Raw genomic sequence first — 19,168 nt, 5'->3', positions numbered from 1 at the left:
ATTGGTAAATAAGGACTTTCTGTTTTTGAAGATCAGCCGAAAAGATGGACATTTGGTCATGCAGGTAGTCAATCCTATATCAAACTACTATATCCATCTATCTACACGTATATACATATGTGTATATGCATATACATATATATGCACACATTTGTATTGTTATATATGTATGTTTGTGTGCGTGTATATATATATACACACACATTCTTATATCAGGCTACTGCCTCTGTTCTTGTAGAAGCTACATTTGTCTTGGAGGAAATTATGTGTCTTGTTTTTCAGTTGCCTGTTTTTTGTTTTGTTTTTTGGTTTTGTTTTTTTTTTTTTTGGCCAGTCCTAGGCCGTGAACTCAGGGCCTGAGCACTGTCCCTGGCTTCTTCTTTTGCTCAAGGCTAGCACTCTGCCACTTGAGCCACAGCGCCACTTCTGGCCATTTTCTGTATATGTGGTGCTGAGGAATCGAACCCAGGGCCTCATATATATGAGGCAATCACTCTTGCCACTAGGCCATATCCCCAGCCCCAGTTGCCTGTTTTAAAAAAAAAAAAATTAAATATCTTAATATTTTTACCATCTCTGCCTATATGCCTAATACTTTCCATATGCTCAAAAACGTAGAAATTGTCTGGAAAACTCCTCCCTAGACCCTCTTTGTTATTACCCATTTGCACAGAATTTTTCCTAAGCCTGTTTACACAGATATCTTCCTAAGCCTTCACTCCAACATTTTCCTAAGTCAATTCTTATTACTCATTTCTTATATCTTATATCTACTTCCACTTACTCTTCTCTAGTGAATCTTTCTTTTTTACTATTTGCCCCAAGATTACCCAGAATATAAATCTGTGATCTTTATTTACAATGATAAACAAGAGCAGAGTATACAATTTTCATAAGTATGTAGGTATGGGAACATTCTTCATGCTAGTCATAAAATAAGTCTCAAAACCTTTTAACAATAGAAATAACACAATACATGTTCCCCAACCACAGTGGAATGAGATTAGAAGTCAATAATACAAAGAAATTTGGAAAACTCATGAATATATGAAATTTAAACTGCTCAATCCTAAATTATAATTTGGTCAAATAAGACATAAAAGTTAGAAGGTACTTGGAGAAGCATAAAAATGAGATATTATCCAGGAAGAATTATACTCATTACCTGACCTATGGAATTGTAATCCCTCTGTCCAACTCCTTAATAGTAACAATAAAATTGTATTTTTTTTAAATGAGGACATAAGGGGCTGGGAGTATGGCCTAGTGGTTGAGTGCTTACCTCGTATACATGAAGTCCTGGGTCGATTCCTCTGCACCACATATATAGAAAAAGCCAGAAGTGACACTGTGGCTCAAGTGGTAGAATGCTAGCCTTGAGTAAAAAAAGAAACCAGGGACAGTGCTCAGGCTCTGAGTTCAAGCCCCAGGACTAGCCAACAACAATAAAAAAAATGATGACATGACATACAAAAATTGCTCTCTCAGTGGACTGAGAGAGTTTTATCACTAGTTATTTATGCTTAGACAATGAAGAAAGATCTTAGTAACGTAATACACCACTTTAAGACACTGGATAAAGGAGTGCGAAGCAACCCCAAAACAAATAGATCAGATATTAAAGCAGAAACTAACAAACTAGTTCTTAGTGGGGGTGGGAGGGAGAGAAAACCAGTGACACCAAAGCTAGGTCTTTGGAAAATCAATTAAATTGACACTTGAGTGCTGGTGGCTCATGCCTGTAATCCTAGCTACTCAAGATTCTGAGATCTGAGGATCACTGTTCAAAGCCAGCCTGGACAAGAAAGTCCATGAGACTCTTACCTCCTATAAATTTCTCAGAAAAAGGCAGAAGTGGTACTGTGGCTCAAGTGGTCTAGCCTTAAGCACAGAGAGGCTCAGGGACATTGCCTAGACCCAGAGTTCACGCCCCAGGAACAGAAAAACGGGGGGCAGTGGGGAAACTAAGATGAAGTCAATTTAAAGCCAGCATAGGCAGAAAAGTCCCTAAAATTCTCCAATAATGAAAGGAAAAAACAACTGACAAGTATTTTGCTAGATTAATCAAGAGAAAACAATCGAAACTATTGAGATGTCTTATGTGATAAAAGAAACTGAAGTTGTCATGTACTGTACTAGAAAACCACTGAGAATGTCTCAAGCTGATAAAGAAACAGTGTATAAGACTAGGGGCCTTGCCTGGGAATATGGCCTAGTGGCAAGAGTGCTTGGCCTCGTATACATGAAGCCCTGGGTTCAATTCCTCAGCACCACATATATAGAAAAAGGCCAGAAGTGGCACTGTGGCTCAAGTGGCAGAGTGCTAGCCTTGAGCAAAAAGAAGCCAGGGACAGTGCTCAGGCCCTGAGTTCAGGACCCAGGACTGGCAAAAAAAAAACCAAACAAACTAGAAATCCCAGTCCTGCCCAGAATAGAAAATAATGTGTCAAAGTATGAGTATCTAACCTTCAGAGAGGAAAGAAAATAAAATAAAAAACTGAAGAACTAGACAGCAGAATTAAGAAACACAGAACTTTTTCTTTAAATTTGGTGCTTTTTATTATTAATTTGTATTACTTCAACTTAAAGACTTGAATCCTTAATTTTAAATGTAAAATGTATGTGCTAGAACACATGTGACAAACAGCATTAATAAAGCACTTGATCAAAATACTAAAGCTATCGAAATTTAAATCATATGATGTTAAATTAGAAATAAGTCAATGAAACATTAAGGAGGGCCCAAACACTTATATCTACATGGAAGAATGGTTCATAAGGATATCACTTCAAATTTTTTTAAAAAGGTGTATATTTACTAATAAATGGTTTGGATTAAATCTGTGAAATAGGCAACAGAAGCTTAAGTTTTTTTAGCCAAAATAAACTAGGTGAGGCAAAGTATATTTTGACAACTATTAGATAATTTGCTTAAGGTAATCTGAGATCCCTTCATTGTTGTAATTCTCACAGTATCATAAATTTTCATTTTTTATAGGTTTTTTTTTTTTCACTTTGGAACAAAGTTTAGGAAAAAGCTTGCCATACAGAATTTTTTTGGTGTCCCAAAACATTTTCTTTTTTTTTTTTTTTGCCAGTCCTGGGCCTTGGACTCAGGGCCTAAAGCACTGTCCCTGGCTTCTTTTTGCTCAAGGCTAGCACTTGCCACTTGAACCACAGCACCACTTCTGGCTGTTTTCTATATATGTGGTGCTAAGGAATTGAACCCAGGGCTTGATGTATATGAGGCAAGCACTCTTGCCACTAGGCCATATTCCCAGCCCCACATTTTCATTTTTAAAATGCATTAGTAACATACACCCAAACAACTCATACTTTGTTCTTGTTTTTGTTTGTTTTTTAACTTTATATTTTTGAAAAGATGATTAGCACAGAGTAACAGTTACATAAAATAGTGTGTACATTTGTTTATTTTGTTGGTTTTAATAAAAATAAATCTATGATATCTTTTTCCCCTTTTGTAGCATATTACAGACTTTTTTTAAATTTTTATGTTTTTATTCGGTCTTGGGGCTTGCACTCAGGGCCTGAGTATTGTCTTTGAGCTGTTTTGCTCAAGGCTAGCACTCTACCACTTGAGCTATAGCACTATTTTCCATTTTCTTATGGTTAATTGGAGATAAAGTCTCACGGACTTTCCTGACTTGGCTGCCTTGGATCTATCTTACATCTATCTTAGCCTCCTAAGGAGCTAGGATTACTAGCATGAGCCACCAGTGCCCAACTAGACCTTTCTTAATTTATGCATAAGCAGAGCTACACTATCTTCCAAGAATTTATTATGTGAGGCTCCATTTTTTCAATAAAACCATTCCCCACTGTTGTATATTCAGACACTATAAACATAGAACTCTTAGGTTTTTGTTGAATGATGTCTCACAAAGTCCATTGAGATGCAAATCATGTGATCATGCGCCATTTGACTCTCTCTAAGCAAAGTTGTGATGTTTTTCTTAACCTGTTTTGTTCCCATTTCTGATAAAACATATTTTCACTAGCTTCAATGTATTTAGTTCATCTGCTTAAGAGAAGACTAGCTATTGCTATTAACTTAAGAATTGTATATTGAAAAAGAAAATAAAGTCTTAATTTGTTCTGGATAGGTTTCATATAGCCATCATTTTTTCCTTATAATCATTTGTTAGGAAAACTGAAGTAATAGTATGTATTGACAAAAAAACAACTCTGGAAAATGTTCATTTAACTTTAATCATGTAACACATTTTTGAACATCGTTCAAAAAATAAGTGGTAGCTTTGCAGGCCTGGCTCAAATGTTAGAGTGCCTTCTTAGTGAGTGTGAGGCCCTGAGTTTAAGCCCCACTAGTGCAAAGTAAATGAGTGAAATATAGGATAATAAATGTGTATATGTGTATCCTAAAAAGTAAGTATGAAAGCGAAAACAATAAGAATATCTTCCTGCCAGTTACTGGTGACTCACTCCAGTAATCCTAGCTACTCAGGAGGCTGAGTTCTAAGGATTATGGTTCAAAGTATTGGGCAGGAAAGTCTATGAGATTTTTATCTCCAGTCCATAAGATTCTTATCTCCAATGAAGTTGAGCTGTGACTGAAAAGGTAGGATGCTAGCCTTGAGCACAAAAGCTCAAGGATAACACCTGGGCTCTGAATTAAAGCCTCAGGACACCACAAACAAATAAATAAACATATAAATAAATCTTCCTTTTTGCTGAAAACAAGGTGAAGCTTTTTGTTTGACCATCACAGAAATAAATGTGAGACAAGATAATGATCACCTATGAGTAACAAAATACATTCATCTACTTTTTTCTTATACCTTTATTTTTTAGGCAGCACAATCAGTGCTGATTTCTTTATTTGAACTTAATACCCCAGAGTTTACAATGTTATTAGGAGCTTTACCAAAAACTTTTCAAGATGGTGCTACCAAACTTCTTCATAATCATCTTCGAAATGCTGGCAATGGAACTCAGGTATTTCTCACTTTCGTGGCAATAGTATGAGACGATAGTTGGCTTAAAAATAATTGCTTTATTTTATATAAAGTAAACCAATCCTAGTATATGATTCTGTACCTGTATGTGGCAGCATTTCCTGAGCAGATACAAATACTGTCTTGGAGAAAATAATATCCATTAGGCCTTCCCTGTTTGTATTAGAATTTGTGTTTATAAGATCATGGTAACCAGTGACCAGGGTATGAACAAGGAAAACCATGTGTGAGCAGAATGTAGATGAGGTCCCTTTGGGGAGCCTTTAGAACATTGCAATATGCTCTCAAGATGTAATTCTTGTTTGAGCACTAGCAAGGATGATTCATTCGGAGCTAACAAAGTTCTAAGGAGGTAGCATTGAGTGTTTACAGGCTTATCAATCCATGTGTACATGGATACATAAGACTGTTCTGAGAAATTTAGGGTCTGAGAAAGTGAAACATAAAGATGTGTGTATATAATACATAATATACATAAAGAATTGACTGATATTTTAAAAAGAGAGACCTTTAATAACAGATGAAGGAGGCTGTATCTGCACTTTATGTGGTAGACTTAAAGTTTGATAACTAAAAGAATAATATGAGAATAATTTTTGAGAACCAAAATCACATTAAAAAAAAAACACACGAGTACCAAGCATGAGGCCCTTGAGTTCAAACCCCAGGTCTACCAAAGATATTTTTTAAATGAATAAAGAAAATGAGAAGAGTTGATTCATTGTGTCTTTAGAAGTAGACAAAATAACATGACCAAATATTACTCTTAGTGTCTTTATGAAAAACCTTTCTAGAGCAGACTCAGAAGGGATAAAAATTGGTTCTTTGTAATGGTTAGAGGAAGACAATTGGCTAAGACAGGAAAATTATTTAAAATTTTCAGTTTAGGATATCTGAGATATCTGTTGATATCTGAAAGTATGTTAATAATATTTGAGAGAAAGAAAGCTATAAAGAGAAGATAAAAAGTTCAAAGTATTAGATTCCTGAATAGATATTTTCTACCCAGAAATCAGACCATAGGTACATATATATTTAAAATAATAACTTTTTATTATATAAAATCATATGTATATCTTATATTGTATGTGTATTATGTTATAGTTATTATAATAAAGTATCAGCTTTTAATAACTTTTTCATATGATCTTATATCATGACTGTATAGCATCCCTAAGAGCCTGGCTTGTCCTATGTTAATATGTATTTGACTTTTTCCTTCAGAGTTCCATGGGAAGTCCTTTGACAAGACCAACACCTCGATCACCAGCCAACTGGTCCAGTCCTCTTACTTCTCCTACCAATACATCACAGAACACTTTATCTCCTAGGTAACAAAAGAGTAATTTTCAGCTGTGTGCCACTGGTTCATGCCTGTAATCCTACTCAGGAAGCTGAGATCTGAGGATCAAGATTTGAAGGCAGCACAGGCAGCCTAATCTAAGTGACTCATATCTAATTAGCCAGCAAAAAGCCAAGTGATAAGAGTGCCAGCCTTGGGTGAAAAAACTAATACGCAAGAACTCCTGACCCTGAGTTCTAACACCAGTACCTGCACACATACAAAAAAGAATTTTCGGTCATGTTTTGTGTTTACCATTTCTAGAAAGGAATATGTCGATGTAATACCAATCACTTTCCCTTGATTTAAAGGTCTTAGAAAGTTAGAAATGCAAACAAGTTTAAGTGTATTCTAAAGCTAACCCTTTAAATGAGGAATATAGGCTTATGGATGTTTTTTGAAGGAACAAGAAACCTACTAAAAGCTTCTGTTTTCTTAAATTGCATAGTTATATATTTCCAGGATGGCATATAATCCAGTAATTTATAAATTTTGTCATTTATTTATATCATAGTAGTTTAAATGATAAGGTCAATTCTGATGGATATATATATATTGACCAAAGACCTCTAAAAGTTGGAGTGTCAAGTAAGCTTATATACAAAGCATTAAAACAGAGAAGGATGGGGCAGGGTTGAATATATGATTGTAATATATGTGTGTGTGTGTGTGTGTGTGTGTGTGTGTCTGAGGAAAAAAACTGTTACTGAGAGACTGGTCTTTAATGCAAAATGTGAGAGAGGCTGGGAATGTGGCTTAGTGGCAGAGTACTTCCCTAGCATGCATAAAGCCCCAGTTCCTCAGTACCACATAAACAGAAAAGGCTGGAAGTGGTATTGTGGCTCAAGTAGTAGAGTGGTAGCCTTGAGCACAGAGAGGCTCAGGAACAATGCCCAGCCCCTGAGTTCAAGCCCCAGAAATGGCCAAAAAAAATTTTTTAAGTGAGATAGGTAGTAGTAAAAAATATAGCACAAGCTACATTTAAGATTAAGTTCTCTACTCATTAATAGACTAATATATCTTTTCCTGGCCTCTTGAAACATGATTGTATATTATCTCATACTTATTGTCAATTGGTTTGATTTTTTTTGTATTACTCATATACCATTAAAATTACAGGATGTAGCCAGGCGCTTTTGACTCACTCCTGTAATCCTAGCTACTGAGGAGATTGAGACCTGAGGATCTTCCCTCAAAGCCAATCCAGGCAGGGAAGTCTGTGAGACACTTAATTGGAGATTCCAATTAAACACCTAAGGCTGGGGATATGGCCTAGTGGCAAGAGCGCTTGCCTCATATACATGAAGCCCTGGGTTCAATTCCCCAGCACCACATATACAGAAAATGGCCAGAAGTGGCGCTGCGGCTCAAGTGGCAGAGTGCTAGCCTTGAGCAAAAAGAAGCCAGGGACAGTGCTCAGGCCCTGAGTCCAAGGCCCAGGACTGGCAAAAAAAAAAAAAAAAAAATCAAGCCAATTAAACACCTCAAAAGCCAGAAGTAGAGCTGTGGTAGAGAACACTAACCTTGAACACAAAAGCTCAGGGACACTGCCCAAGCCCTGAGCTCAAGTTTCATGACTGGCACAAGACATGTAATAATAATTTAAGAGATGACACATGACTGTATAGGAAAGAAAAATATATTAAAAACTTATCAGCCAGGTATCAGTGGCTCACACTTGTAATCCTAGCTACTCAGGAGACTAAGATCTGAGTATTTAAAGCCAACCCAGACAGACAAATCCAAGAAACTCTTTTATCTCCAAATAACCACAAACATGCCAGCAGCAGAGAGGTGGTTCCAGTATTAGAATTCTAACCTTGAACAAAAAAAGAAAGAACATGAGACCTTGAGTCAAGCTCAATACTAGCGCCAAAAAAAAAAAACCCAAAACATATATACATAAAATTATTGACTGGGTTATGTTATGCATATATGGTAATTTTGGTGGTAAAATTCTAGCCTTAGATGAACTTTAGAATTTGATTATAGAATTCATTTCATTATTATTTTTGTTCAGTGTTAAAAGTTCTCTGCTTTCTTATAAGTTTGTTTAAATACATCAATTTCCTCTTCAAAGATTATTATTGAGTATTCTATAGCCTACTGATCTCTGGCTAATCAGAACTTTCTTTCTTTTTTTTTTTTTTTTTTTTTTTTTTTTTTGCCAGTCCTGGGCCTTGGACTCAGGGCCTGAGCACTGTCCCTGGCTTTTTTTTGCTCAAGGCTAGCACTCTGCCACTTGAGTCACAGCACCACTTCTGGCCATTTTCTGTATATGTGGTGCTGGGGAATCGAACCGAGGGCTTCGTGTATATGAGGCAAGCGCTCTTGCCACTAGGCTATATCCCCAGCCCTAATCAGAACTTTCTGTTGCTGCTGATTTTTTACCTTTTTTTTTTTTTTTTTTTTTGGCCAGTCCTGGGCCTTGAATTCAGGGCCTGAGCACTGTCCCTGGCTTCTTTTTTGCTCAAGGCTAGCACTCTGCCACTTGAGCCACAGCGCCACTTCTGGCCCTTTTCTGTATATGTGGTGCTGGGGAATCGAACCCAGGGCCTCATGCATACGAGGCAAGCTCTCTCGCCACTAGGCCATATCCCCAGCCCCTGCTGATTTTTTTATAGTACTTTTATGGGCTTTATGCTCACTCTACCTCTTAAGCCACACCCCCAGCTAATCAAAACATTTCTGAGTATGGAAGAGTGAACAAGTTTTTAAGAGGTATATTTCTTATGTCAGTGTAAGCCATTCTTAGTGGAGGATATGAGACTATGCATTAATCATTTATAGCTGCCATGTCTTATTTTGCTAATTATGCTTTGTTGAATATGTGTTTTCTAGTCTACTCTATAAATACCCTATGTAATCTCAAATGTCTCTATATCTTTAAATCATACATAAAAATTAGTGTTACTTTTTTCACAGTGCATTTGACTATGACACAGAAAACATGAACTCTGAAGACATTTACAGCTCTCTTAAAGGCGTCACTGAGGCAATCCAGAGTTTCAGCTTCCGCAGTCAAGAGGACATGAGCGAGCCCCTGAAAAGGGACCCTAGAAAAGACGATGGGGACTCTGTGAGTATTTAAATGTTCTTACATTGCAGATTGTTTCCGTTACATGTAAGATTTCTTTTTTAAACTTTGCTTCTTGTCATTTTCATATATCATTTTCCAGTGGTCAGTTACTCCACAAGCATTTACTACCAGCCACATGCTAGCCACCCTTTCAGATGTTAGATTTACAAAACTGATGGAGCATATCTAGTATGCATGAGAACCTGATTGAATCCCTATCACCAAAAAGTGTCAAAATCCCATCTGTAGGTGTGGTCAGGGAAGGAAGGCCCCACTCAGGAGGTGTGATATTTGTAAAGAGACTTAAATAAAGCCACATAAAACATAGAGGAAAATTCCATGAAAGAATTAGCAAGAACCAAGGCAGATAGGAAGCTTTTATTTTTTATTTTTTCTGTTTATGTGGTGCTGAGGAGTCAAACCCAGAGTTTCATGAATGCTAGTCAAGCACTCTACCACTAAGCCACATTCCCTGCCCAGAAAGCTTTTATATTTGAAGACTTGAAGAGAGTCAGAAGAGTTGGAGCATCACAAAAGAATAAGGTAGTAGAACATGGGCCACAGCACATGAATTGAGTCTTTTTTTTTCTAGTGCAAGACATGGAATCTAGAACATTGAGCATACTAGGCAATTGCTTTACCCCTGATGTACATAGCCAGCATGTGTCTCTTATAATTTAAAAACTTTATTTTTTTTCCTCTATAATTGTAGTGATAGTGATTTGACTCAGTTTATGTGTCTTCATTTCAGACTATTATAACCCTTCTTTCTGACATATTATTGTTTAATTAGTTACTTCCACCATTATTCAAAAATGATTTCTTAGGTTGTTTTAGGGGTTTTTTTGCTTTTGTTTTTTGGGTTTTTGTCAGTTGTGAGGCTTGAACTCAGGGCCTAGGTGCTGTCCCTGAGCTTTTTTCACTCAAGGATAGCACTCTACCACTTCCAGTTTTGGGGTGGTTATTTGGAGATAAGAGTTTCACAGTTTTTCCTGCCCAGGCTGGCTTCAAACCACTATCCTCAGATCTCAGCCTCCTAAGTCTCTAGGATTACCAGTGTGAGCCACCAGTGCCTGGCTTCTTGTTGTTGCTTATTTGTTTGTTGGTAGTTACTGCTGCTACTGCTTAGACTTTATTAAAACAACTCCCACACACGTGTACCATTCCCTGTGGAATTTGTTCTTTCTCAGTGTTTGCAGATCTTTAGAACATTATCGGGTTTCAACATATCTCCAAAGGGCTCCCTCCCTTCTCTGCTGTCCTGACTTCTTTTTCCTGTGCCTATCTGGCAGATGACCCAGTTTGCAGACCAAAACCTTCCTACTACTACCCATATCTGAGGTTCTCTGTCCTAAGAACGCTCATGTGCTATGGTTCATTTTCCATTCCCTCTTTCTTTCATAATACTCCACAAGTCTTCTTACATGTGTGTCAATGAACACATTACCATCTGAGGAACCATCTGCCTTCCCTGACAGTCTAATAAAGTAGATTGATCTTCCTGTACAAAGAATTAACACCCTATGTGTGGAAGCAACAACAGGTTAGAAAGAATCACTGTGTAATTTACATCCAGAGCATGGTAAAAGTGGAGAGCTCAAGTAGTAGATTCTGACAGAGTTGAATTCATATCCCATGTGTAGGGAGTTACTAGCTAGTCAGATGGTTATTTCTAAGCCTCGGTGTCTTCATTAGGAAAGTAGAATACAAGTGACTGACTGACTACCTTCACTGTTGTAAGTGTGATATTATGACACCTTGATATTATGACACCTTCTCTCCTGAGGTCCACCTCACACTTGACCCTGTTTCAGCTCCTTTCCTATCTTGGTTGATTGTATACTCAGCAAACCTGAACGAAAGAATTGTGCTTGATTCTTCTTTATTCCTCTCTCCTTTTCATTTTCCATATCCACCATGCCTAGAAATCTGTGGCTCTACTTTTGGAACATATCCAGAATCTAACTTCTCACCACCACCTGTCTGATTCAAGCCATCATCACCACCAAGTCTCTCATCTACATTATTGAAACATGGCATCTAACTGACCTCTTTGATTCTGTCCTTGGCCTCCTATAGTCTCTTCTTATTCCTCCTTTACATACAACTTTAGAGTAGATCCTACTTACTCCTTTGTGGCCTCATCTCCTGCTATATTCCTCTTTGATTCCTCTGTCGTCACCACACTGCCTTCGCTATTCCTTGAACTTTCACTGGGCATATTTCTGCCTCAAGTATTTTATTGGCTGTTCCTCCTGCTTGAAGCAGTCTTACTTTAAGATAGCCGTGTGGCTAATTCATTTCCCTCCAGTCTTCACTTTAAAGGCTCCTCAGTGAAATCTGATGACTATTTAGTGTGTATGTTCCTTCTGCCTCTCCCAACACTAGAGATCCTTTTGTTCTGTTTTTCCTATAAACAAATCACCTTCTACCGTTGCATATACTTTACTCATTCTTTAAGCTCTTTTATTGTCTCAGACCCTCCACTAAGTGTAAACTTCATGAGGGTAGATGTCATTTTCTCTTTTGTTCATTGATCTATTTAAGTGCCTAGCAAATGGCTTAGCCCAAAGTTGTTCAGTAGTTGGTGGTGATAGTGATGCTTGTGATGCTAACTTTTGATACTAGTGTTTGTGATTTAGTGTTACTGCTGGTATTTGAGCTAGTATGTAAATGTGCCCAACTGTGTCTGCATTCTTCCCAAAGGTATACAGGCTTTATATACTTTTCTGTTTTCCTAGAAACAGGCCCTCCCACCCCCCCCAAAAAAAAAGTGTTTTTCTTTTTCTTTTTTTTCTTTTTGCGCCAGTCCTGGGTCTTGAACTCTGGGCCTGAGTACTGTCCCTGAGCTTCTTTTACTCAAGGTGAACACCCTACCACTGGAGCCACAGCACTGGCCTTTTTGAGTAGTTTATTGTTGATAAGAATCTCATGGAGTTTCCTGCCCAGGCTAGCTTCAAACCTCAATCCTCAGGTCTTAGCTTCCTGAGTAGCTAGGATTATAGGCATGAGCCACCAATACGCAGCAAAAAGTGCTTTCTTAAACTTTGTTCATATACTGTCATTATATAACTTAAGAACTTAAGTTACTAATGGAAGTCCTTTTGTGTCTTTAGTAAGAAGCTAGTGCTAATCAAACTATATTTTATTGTATTTGAGGGAACCATTCACAAGGAAACAAACATCACTGGGGGCCCTGTTCTTTTGTAGCTTCTTATTTGCCCTCACGGCTATAATTTCTTTACATCTTTAATATATAAGCTTTTTCATTTTTAATATAAAATTCATCTCATTTTGTTGAAATTTTTATTTAGCTGACTTAACTTTCTTATTAACCTTTTAAACAGTAGTGAAATACCTTTTTAGAATGTTATTTAAATGGTTTCAGATATTGAAGTGATCCAACCTTTTATGCCTTCTCCTACTTACCAAATAGATGTGTGGTGGTCCTGGAGTGGCAGACCCAAGAGCAGGAGGTGATGCAACTGACTCAAGCCAAATGACTATTGATAATAAAGCCTCATTGCTCCATTCCATGCCTGCTCACTCTTCTCCACGATCTCGAGACTACAATCCCTATAACTATTCAGATAGCATCAGCCCCTTCAACAAGTCTGCCCTCAAAGAAGCCATGTTTGATGATGATGCTGACCAGTTTCCTGATGGTATGTTCTGAATCAAGCTGTTTCTGATGATGTTTTAGAATTCCTTGGTCATATAATTCTGTTCTTAACTTTTTGAGGAACTACTAGACTGTTTTCCATAAAACTACAGTGTTTTATATTCCCACAGGTTGTGCACAGAGTAGCAGTTTCTCCACATTCTTCTATTTTCTGTTTGTCTGTTTTGGGTTCTTCTGTTTGTTGGGTGTTTTTTTTTTTGTTTTTGTTTTTTTTTTGTTTTTGTTTTTTTTTTTGCCAGTCCTGGGGCTTGGACTCAGGACCTGAGTACTGTCCCTGGCTTCCTTTTTGCTCAAGGCTAGCACTCTACCACTTGAGCCACAGCATCATTTCCAGCTTTTTCTGTTTATGTGGTGCTGAACAATCGAACCCAGGGCTTCATGTATGCAAGGCGTGCACTCTAGCGCTAAGCCATATTCCCAGCCCCAAGAAATTTTATTCTGCAAGAATACATTATGATGCTTTACATCCCATCTTGTGTGTGTGTGTGTGTGTGTGTGTGTGTGTGTGTGTGTGTGTGTGTGTGTGTGTCCTGGCACTTGGACTCGGCCTGAGCATTGTCCCTGGTTTCTTTTTGCTCAAGGCTAGCACTCTGCCACTTGAGCCACAGTGCCTCTTCTGGCCTTTTCTATATATGTGGAGCTGAGGAATCGAGCCCAGGGCTTTATGTATACAAGGCAAGCACTCTTGCCACAAGGCCATATTCCCAGCCTGTTTGTTTTTAAGAGGGGCTGTATTAACATTTGAACTCAGGGCCTCACACTTGCATTCATATACTCTACCACTTGAGCCACGCTCAACCCTTTGGGGGTTTTTTTGTTGTTGTTTTTTTTTTAATAATTGCTTCTTTATGCACAAGGCTAGCACTCTACCATTTGAGCCAAAGCACTACTTCCAGCTTTTGTAAAGTAGTTTATTGGAAATAAGAGTCTCACTGGGACTTTTGGTCAGACTGGCTTCAAACCGCAATCCTCACATCTCAGCCTCCTGAGTAGCTAGGATTACAGGCGTGAGCCACCAGCACCCAGCTTTTTTTTTTTTTTTTTTTGCCAGTCCTAGGCTTGGACTCAGGGCCTGAGCACTGTTCCTGGCTTCTTTTTGCTCAAGGCACTCTGCCACTTGAGCCATAGTGCCACTTCTGGCTGTTTTCTATATATGTGGTACTGGGGAATAGAACTCAGGGCTTCATGTATGCAAGGCAAGCACCCTTGCCACTAGGCCATATTCCCAGCCCCCAGCTATTTTTTTGATGTACAAAATTTCCACAAAGTCCAATTTGTCCTTTTTTTTTTCTCTTTTGTCAGTATAGGCATTTGAACCAAGAGCCTCTTACTTGGTTGGTTGGTGCTCCTCAACTTGAGCCATACCGTCAGCCCTGCTTTGTGTTGGTTACTTTGGAGATAAGAGTACAGGAAACTTCTATGCCTGGACTGACCTTGAACAAATATCCTCCATATTTCAGCCTTCTAAGATTACAGGCTTGAGCCACCAATATCCAGATTGTTTTTTCTTTATTGTTTGTGCCTTGGTATCATATCTCATATACCATTACTAAATCCAGTCTTGTAAAACTATTTCCCTATTTTTCTTCCAAGAATTTAGTGTCTTATATTTAAATCTTTGATTCATTTTGAGTAAATTATTTTATATAATGAGGTGCAAGGTTCAGCCTTGTACATACACGTGTGGATGTCTAGTTTTACCCAGCACAATTTGTTTCAAAGGCTCTTCTTTCCTTATTGAATAGTCTTGACAGCACTTTCAGAAATCCTTTTACTATTTATGCAAGAATTCATTTCTATTTTATCCTATCCATTTATTTGTACATCTGTCTTTATGCTAGTAACACACTGTTTTAAATACTTTGGCTTTTATAGTAAGTTTTTAAATCAGAAGTTTGACCACTAGCTTTGTTCTTTTTCAAGAAAGTTTGGCTATTTAGAGTTTCTTGAGATGCGTGTGTGTGTATGTATGTGTGTGTGTATGTGTGTGTGTGTGTGTACTGGTACTAGGACTTGATCTCAGGGCCTTGTGCTGTCACATGACTTTTTTGTTCAAAGCTGTTACTCTACCACTTGAGCCATAGCTCAACTTCTAGCTTTTTGCTGGTTGGAGATAAAAGTCCCACATACTTTTCTACTGTGGCTGGCTTTAAGCCAGAATCCTCAAGCTGGTCACTCGTAGACCATACCTGGAATCCTAGCTACTCAAAAGAATGAGGGTCATGACTCAAAGCCAACTGGAACAGAAAGATCTGTCTTTTCTTTCTTTCTTTGTTCTTTTTCCTTCTTTTGTGGTACTGGAGTTTGAACTCAAGGCCTCACAACTTGCTAAGCAGATGCTCTACCACTTGAGTCATGCCTCTAACCCTTTGTTATTTTCAGATAGAGTTCTTTTCCCAAACTAGCCTGGACCACTATCCTACTGAGGCTCCATGAATAAGTGGGTATGTGCCAACATGTCCTACTTTTCATTGATATAAGTTCTTACTAGCTTTACTTGATCTGGCCTGGAATTGTTCTCTCCCAATATCTGCCTCCCAAGTAGTTTGGATTATAAGCATTCTACTCTACTTTTTTATCAAACTGGTTTTCAGGGTAACCAAAATAGCTCTAAAGCAGGTGCCAGTGCAATCCTAACTACTCAGGAGGCTAAAATCAGAGCCAACCTCAGCAGGCAATTCTGTAAGCTTTTTATGTCTAGTTAACTAGCAAAAAGCCTGAATAGGAAGCATGACTAATGTAGTAGAGCACCAACCATAAGCAAAAATGCCAACCTCTAAACTAGGCACTAGTAGGTGTAATCTTAGTTATTCAAAGAGGTTGAAATCTGGAGAATTAAGGTTCAAGGCCAGAAAAGTTCCAGAATCTGTCTCCAAAATAGCCAGTTAGGGCTGTAGGCATGGCTTAAGTGGGAGAGCACTAGTCTAGCAAGTATGAGGCCCTACCCTCTGTAGATGATTTTTTTTTTTTTTTTTTGCCAGTCCTGGGCCTTGGACTCATGGCCTGAGCACTGTCCCTGGCTTCTTTTTGCTCAAGGCTAGCACTCTGCCACTTGAGCCACAGCGCCACTTCTGGCCATTTTCTATATATGTGGTGCTGGGGAATCAAACCCAGGGCTTCATGTATACACGAGGCAAGCACTCTTGCCACTAGGCCATATTCCCAGCCCCTGTAGATGAATTCTTATCCATGGAAGGGATGCTGTATTTAGATAATCAACATTTTTATTTCAAAAATACTGATTTAACACCAATCGTGGGTAAGACCATTAGTGATGGGGAAGTGAAGCTGTAATTCCAGTGGTAGTGCTAACCTTGAGCAAAAAAAGCTCAGGGACAGCATCCAGGCCCTGTGTTCAAGCCCCAGGACTGGCCACAAAAAAGTTTGATGGGAGCTTGCAACGTGGGATCAAGTGGTTACTACCTCAGTCCTATAACCATTACTGGCATATGTAACAGTACAGTACCCCAACAGTGAGTGTCCTAGCTTGCCACTTTATCAATGTGTGCTTGAAATATGAAGGGTGAAAAAAAACATTTGGAATTTGCCATAAATACATCATGAAAAAGGAGGGAGCAGAGATGAAGAATGGTAAAACCTTGATATTTGCTAAATATAGGTAATAGGTATCTGGGGGCTCACTATACTGTTCTTTTTTATTTTTTCTTATAGAAAATTTAAAAAATCACATTGATGTTTTGAGAATGACAAAATTGAAAGTAAATGATTGTATTTCAATCAATAATCAAGATTGGTTGTGCCTGTGTTTCATAATAGTATAAAGTTACAAAATTAAAGATTATGTCCTTTTAACAGATCTTTCCCTAGACCATTCTGACCTAGTTGCAGAGTTGTTGAAGGAGTTGTCTAACCACAATGAACGTGTAGAGGAAAGAAAAATTGCCCTCTATGAACTGATGAAACTAACACAGGAGGAATCTTTCAGTGTTTGGGATGAACACTTCAAAACAATATTACTTTTATTGCTGGAAACCCTTGGGGACAAAGAGGTAAACAGCAGAATACTTAAACCATAATTTGTCCTGCTTTACTTTCATGCATTCATTCATTTCTTTTTGTGGTGCTAGGTATTGAAGCTAGTCCTTCTGAATGCTAGGCATGAAGTACCACCACAGCTTCACCTCCAGCTATTGTTTTTCGTACTAAGGATTATCTAATAATCAAATACTGCACAACTGTCTATTGCCCAAATACTACATGTATTAGGAACTTTGGAAGCTGAGTCTGTCCTGCTGCTATCTCAGCATGAAATTTTTCTCTAAACCAAATAGCTCAACAATTTTGAACAGTTGACCACAGCAAAAATGAAAAATGGAAGGCCAGTTCTTGTGGGAAAATGCAGGTTACTTGTTTTGTGCAGTTAAATTCACTTTTCAGAAGTCAAGTATTTTTCTTAACTTCTTACAGATTTAAAAGGTATGATTAGAGTTTTCAAGTAGAGATGTTAGAATTGTATAATAAGTTATGTACTTTATACAGTTGTCTAGTTTTCTTCCTCTCGGTGATGTTGAGATGCTTAAGTTGTCGAAATTGAAAATGTTAAATTGCCTGCAGGTTGACAGGGTACTAAGATGGCTGCCAGGCAGCCATTTCTTCACCAAAGAAAGGACATAGGGTGGGTTACTGCCTCCTGGCATGAATGAAAGTGGTGTTGAGTCAGATTCTGAAGATGAAGCCATACTTAGAACTTTGGAGAGTTAAAGAGGACGGGACTAGGAGGAAATCAGATGCCTCCAATTTCCCAGAAGATGCGCCAGAAACTAAGCCAAAGATCTAGGCAAATGCATATGAAGAATACCCTTCTGGAATTCCCATAAATAAGTGGAACAAATTTCAATAATTGCATAAAAAATATTCTGAACAGAAAACTTCAGCCTCGAGATTCAGAGGGAGAAAAGAAAGTGCTCCAGAAAAGATAGGTTGAAGAATGGAAAAGAATCTCAAATGAAGCCCAGTGGGAGGAGTATACTCAGTATTTCAGAACCAATGATAGATTTGAACCTCCTGTGAAAAAGAAAAAAGTTGAAAAGTCAGGTCTTGAAAAGAGGTTAGACCAGGCTGTCCAGGAATGCAATGTTCAGTAGGCTGAAAAACTCAGCAAGAGGTAGCTATTCAAGAGCATGGTATAAAAATTACCAAAGCAGTTGCCTGCCACAAGAAGCCAAAAAGGAAGCTGCGGGCTGGGAATGTAGCTTAGTGGTAGAGTGCTTGCCTTGCATGCATGAAGCCCAGGGTTCAATTCCCTAGCACCACATAAACAGAAAAGGCCAGAAGTGGCGCTGTGGCTCAAGAGGTAGAATGCTAGCCTTTAGCAAAAAGAAGCCAGGGACAGTGCTCAGGCTCTGAGTCCAAGCCCCAGGACTGGACCAAAAAAAAAAAAAAAAAAAAATGAAGAAGCTGAAAATTCACAAGCTGCTTGAAAGAAGAAGCTGGCATGGGGTTTGAAGCAAAGAAGAGATGGGAAGCCAAAAGCAACGTGGAATGTACATGACCTTGCAACGCTCAGAACACTTACAGACTCACATGCTCAAATTAACAAGACTTTTCTGCTTAAATATGTTGGAAATTGATAGAAGTAGGAAATTCAAAGAAGTAGGGGGAAAAATGTGTATAAAACTTGGGAGTTGCTTATCAACTCTTGGACTTTTCTAAGGAGTTTACTCTTGAAGTAAATGCTTTTGCCATTTGTATAAAAAATCTAAGCATACATAAAAGAAAAAGGATGGGATTTTTTTTCTTATTTATTTATTTGCATAGACCTACAGTCTAAAATTAATTTACTTTTCCTGTGTTTGGTATAGCTTTGCCTATGATGTCCTTGTGCTTTCTTATCTGTTCTAGCTATAACTATACTTTTTCTGGAATTATGGTTTTAAGATTGTGACTTCTTTACAGATTACTTTATGTCATAAAAAACAATTGTTGATTCCTTATTAGAGGCAGTATAATTGATATTTTTATGGCACAATAATTTTTGTATACCTTTAGATGAACTAATTATAAAAGGAGGATAAGATATAGTTATCTGGAGGGTGTTTTACTCTAAGCTC

The 19,168-nt window shown here is 38.0% G+C and overlaps 1 protein-coding gene and 1 pseudogene across 10 annotated transcripts in view; both read left to right on the top strand.

The window, feature by feature from the left end:
* Clasp2 (cytoplasmic linker associated protein 2) overlaps positions 1 to 19,168 on the top strand; it is a 198,255-nt gene that overhangs the window by 165,566 nt on the left and 13,521 nt on the right. For all 10 annotated transcript variants that reach the window (XM_048348644.1, XM_048348640.1, XM_048348642.1 and 7 more), the window contains 5 exons: positions 4,831 to 4,974; positions 6,219 to 6,325; positions 9,262 to 9,415; positions 12,852 to 13,080; positions 16,914 to 17,107. In XM_048348644.1, the coding sequence (XP_048204601.1) occupies positions 4,831 to 4,974; positions 6,219 to 6,325; positions 9,262 to 9,415; positions 12,852 to 13,080; positions 16,914 to 17,107 (828 nt within the window). The remainder of the gene's footprint in view (positions 1 to 4,830; positions 4,975 to 6,218; positions 6,326 to 9,261; positions 9,416 to 12,851; positions 13,081 to 16,913; positions 17,108 to 19,168) is intronic.
* On the top strand, positions 17,655 to 18,374 carry LOC125352405 (annotated as a pseudogene).

This window comes from Perognathus longimembris, chromosome 6, assembly GCF_023159225.1.
Source record: "Perognathus longimembris pacificus isolate PPM17 chromosome 6, ASM2315922v1, whole genome shotgun sequence".
Taxonomy (NCBI): Eukaryota; Metazoa; Chordata; class Mammalia; order Rodentia; family Heteromyidae; genus Perognathus; species Perognathus longimembris.
This window is presented reverse-complemented; position numbering and strand designations above follow the sequence as displayed.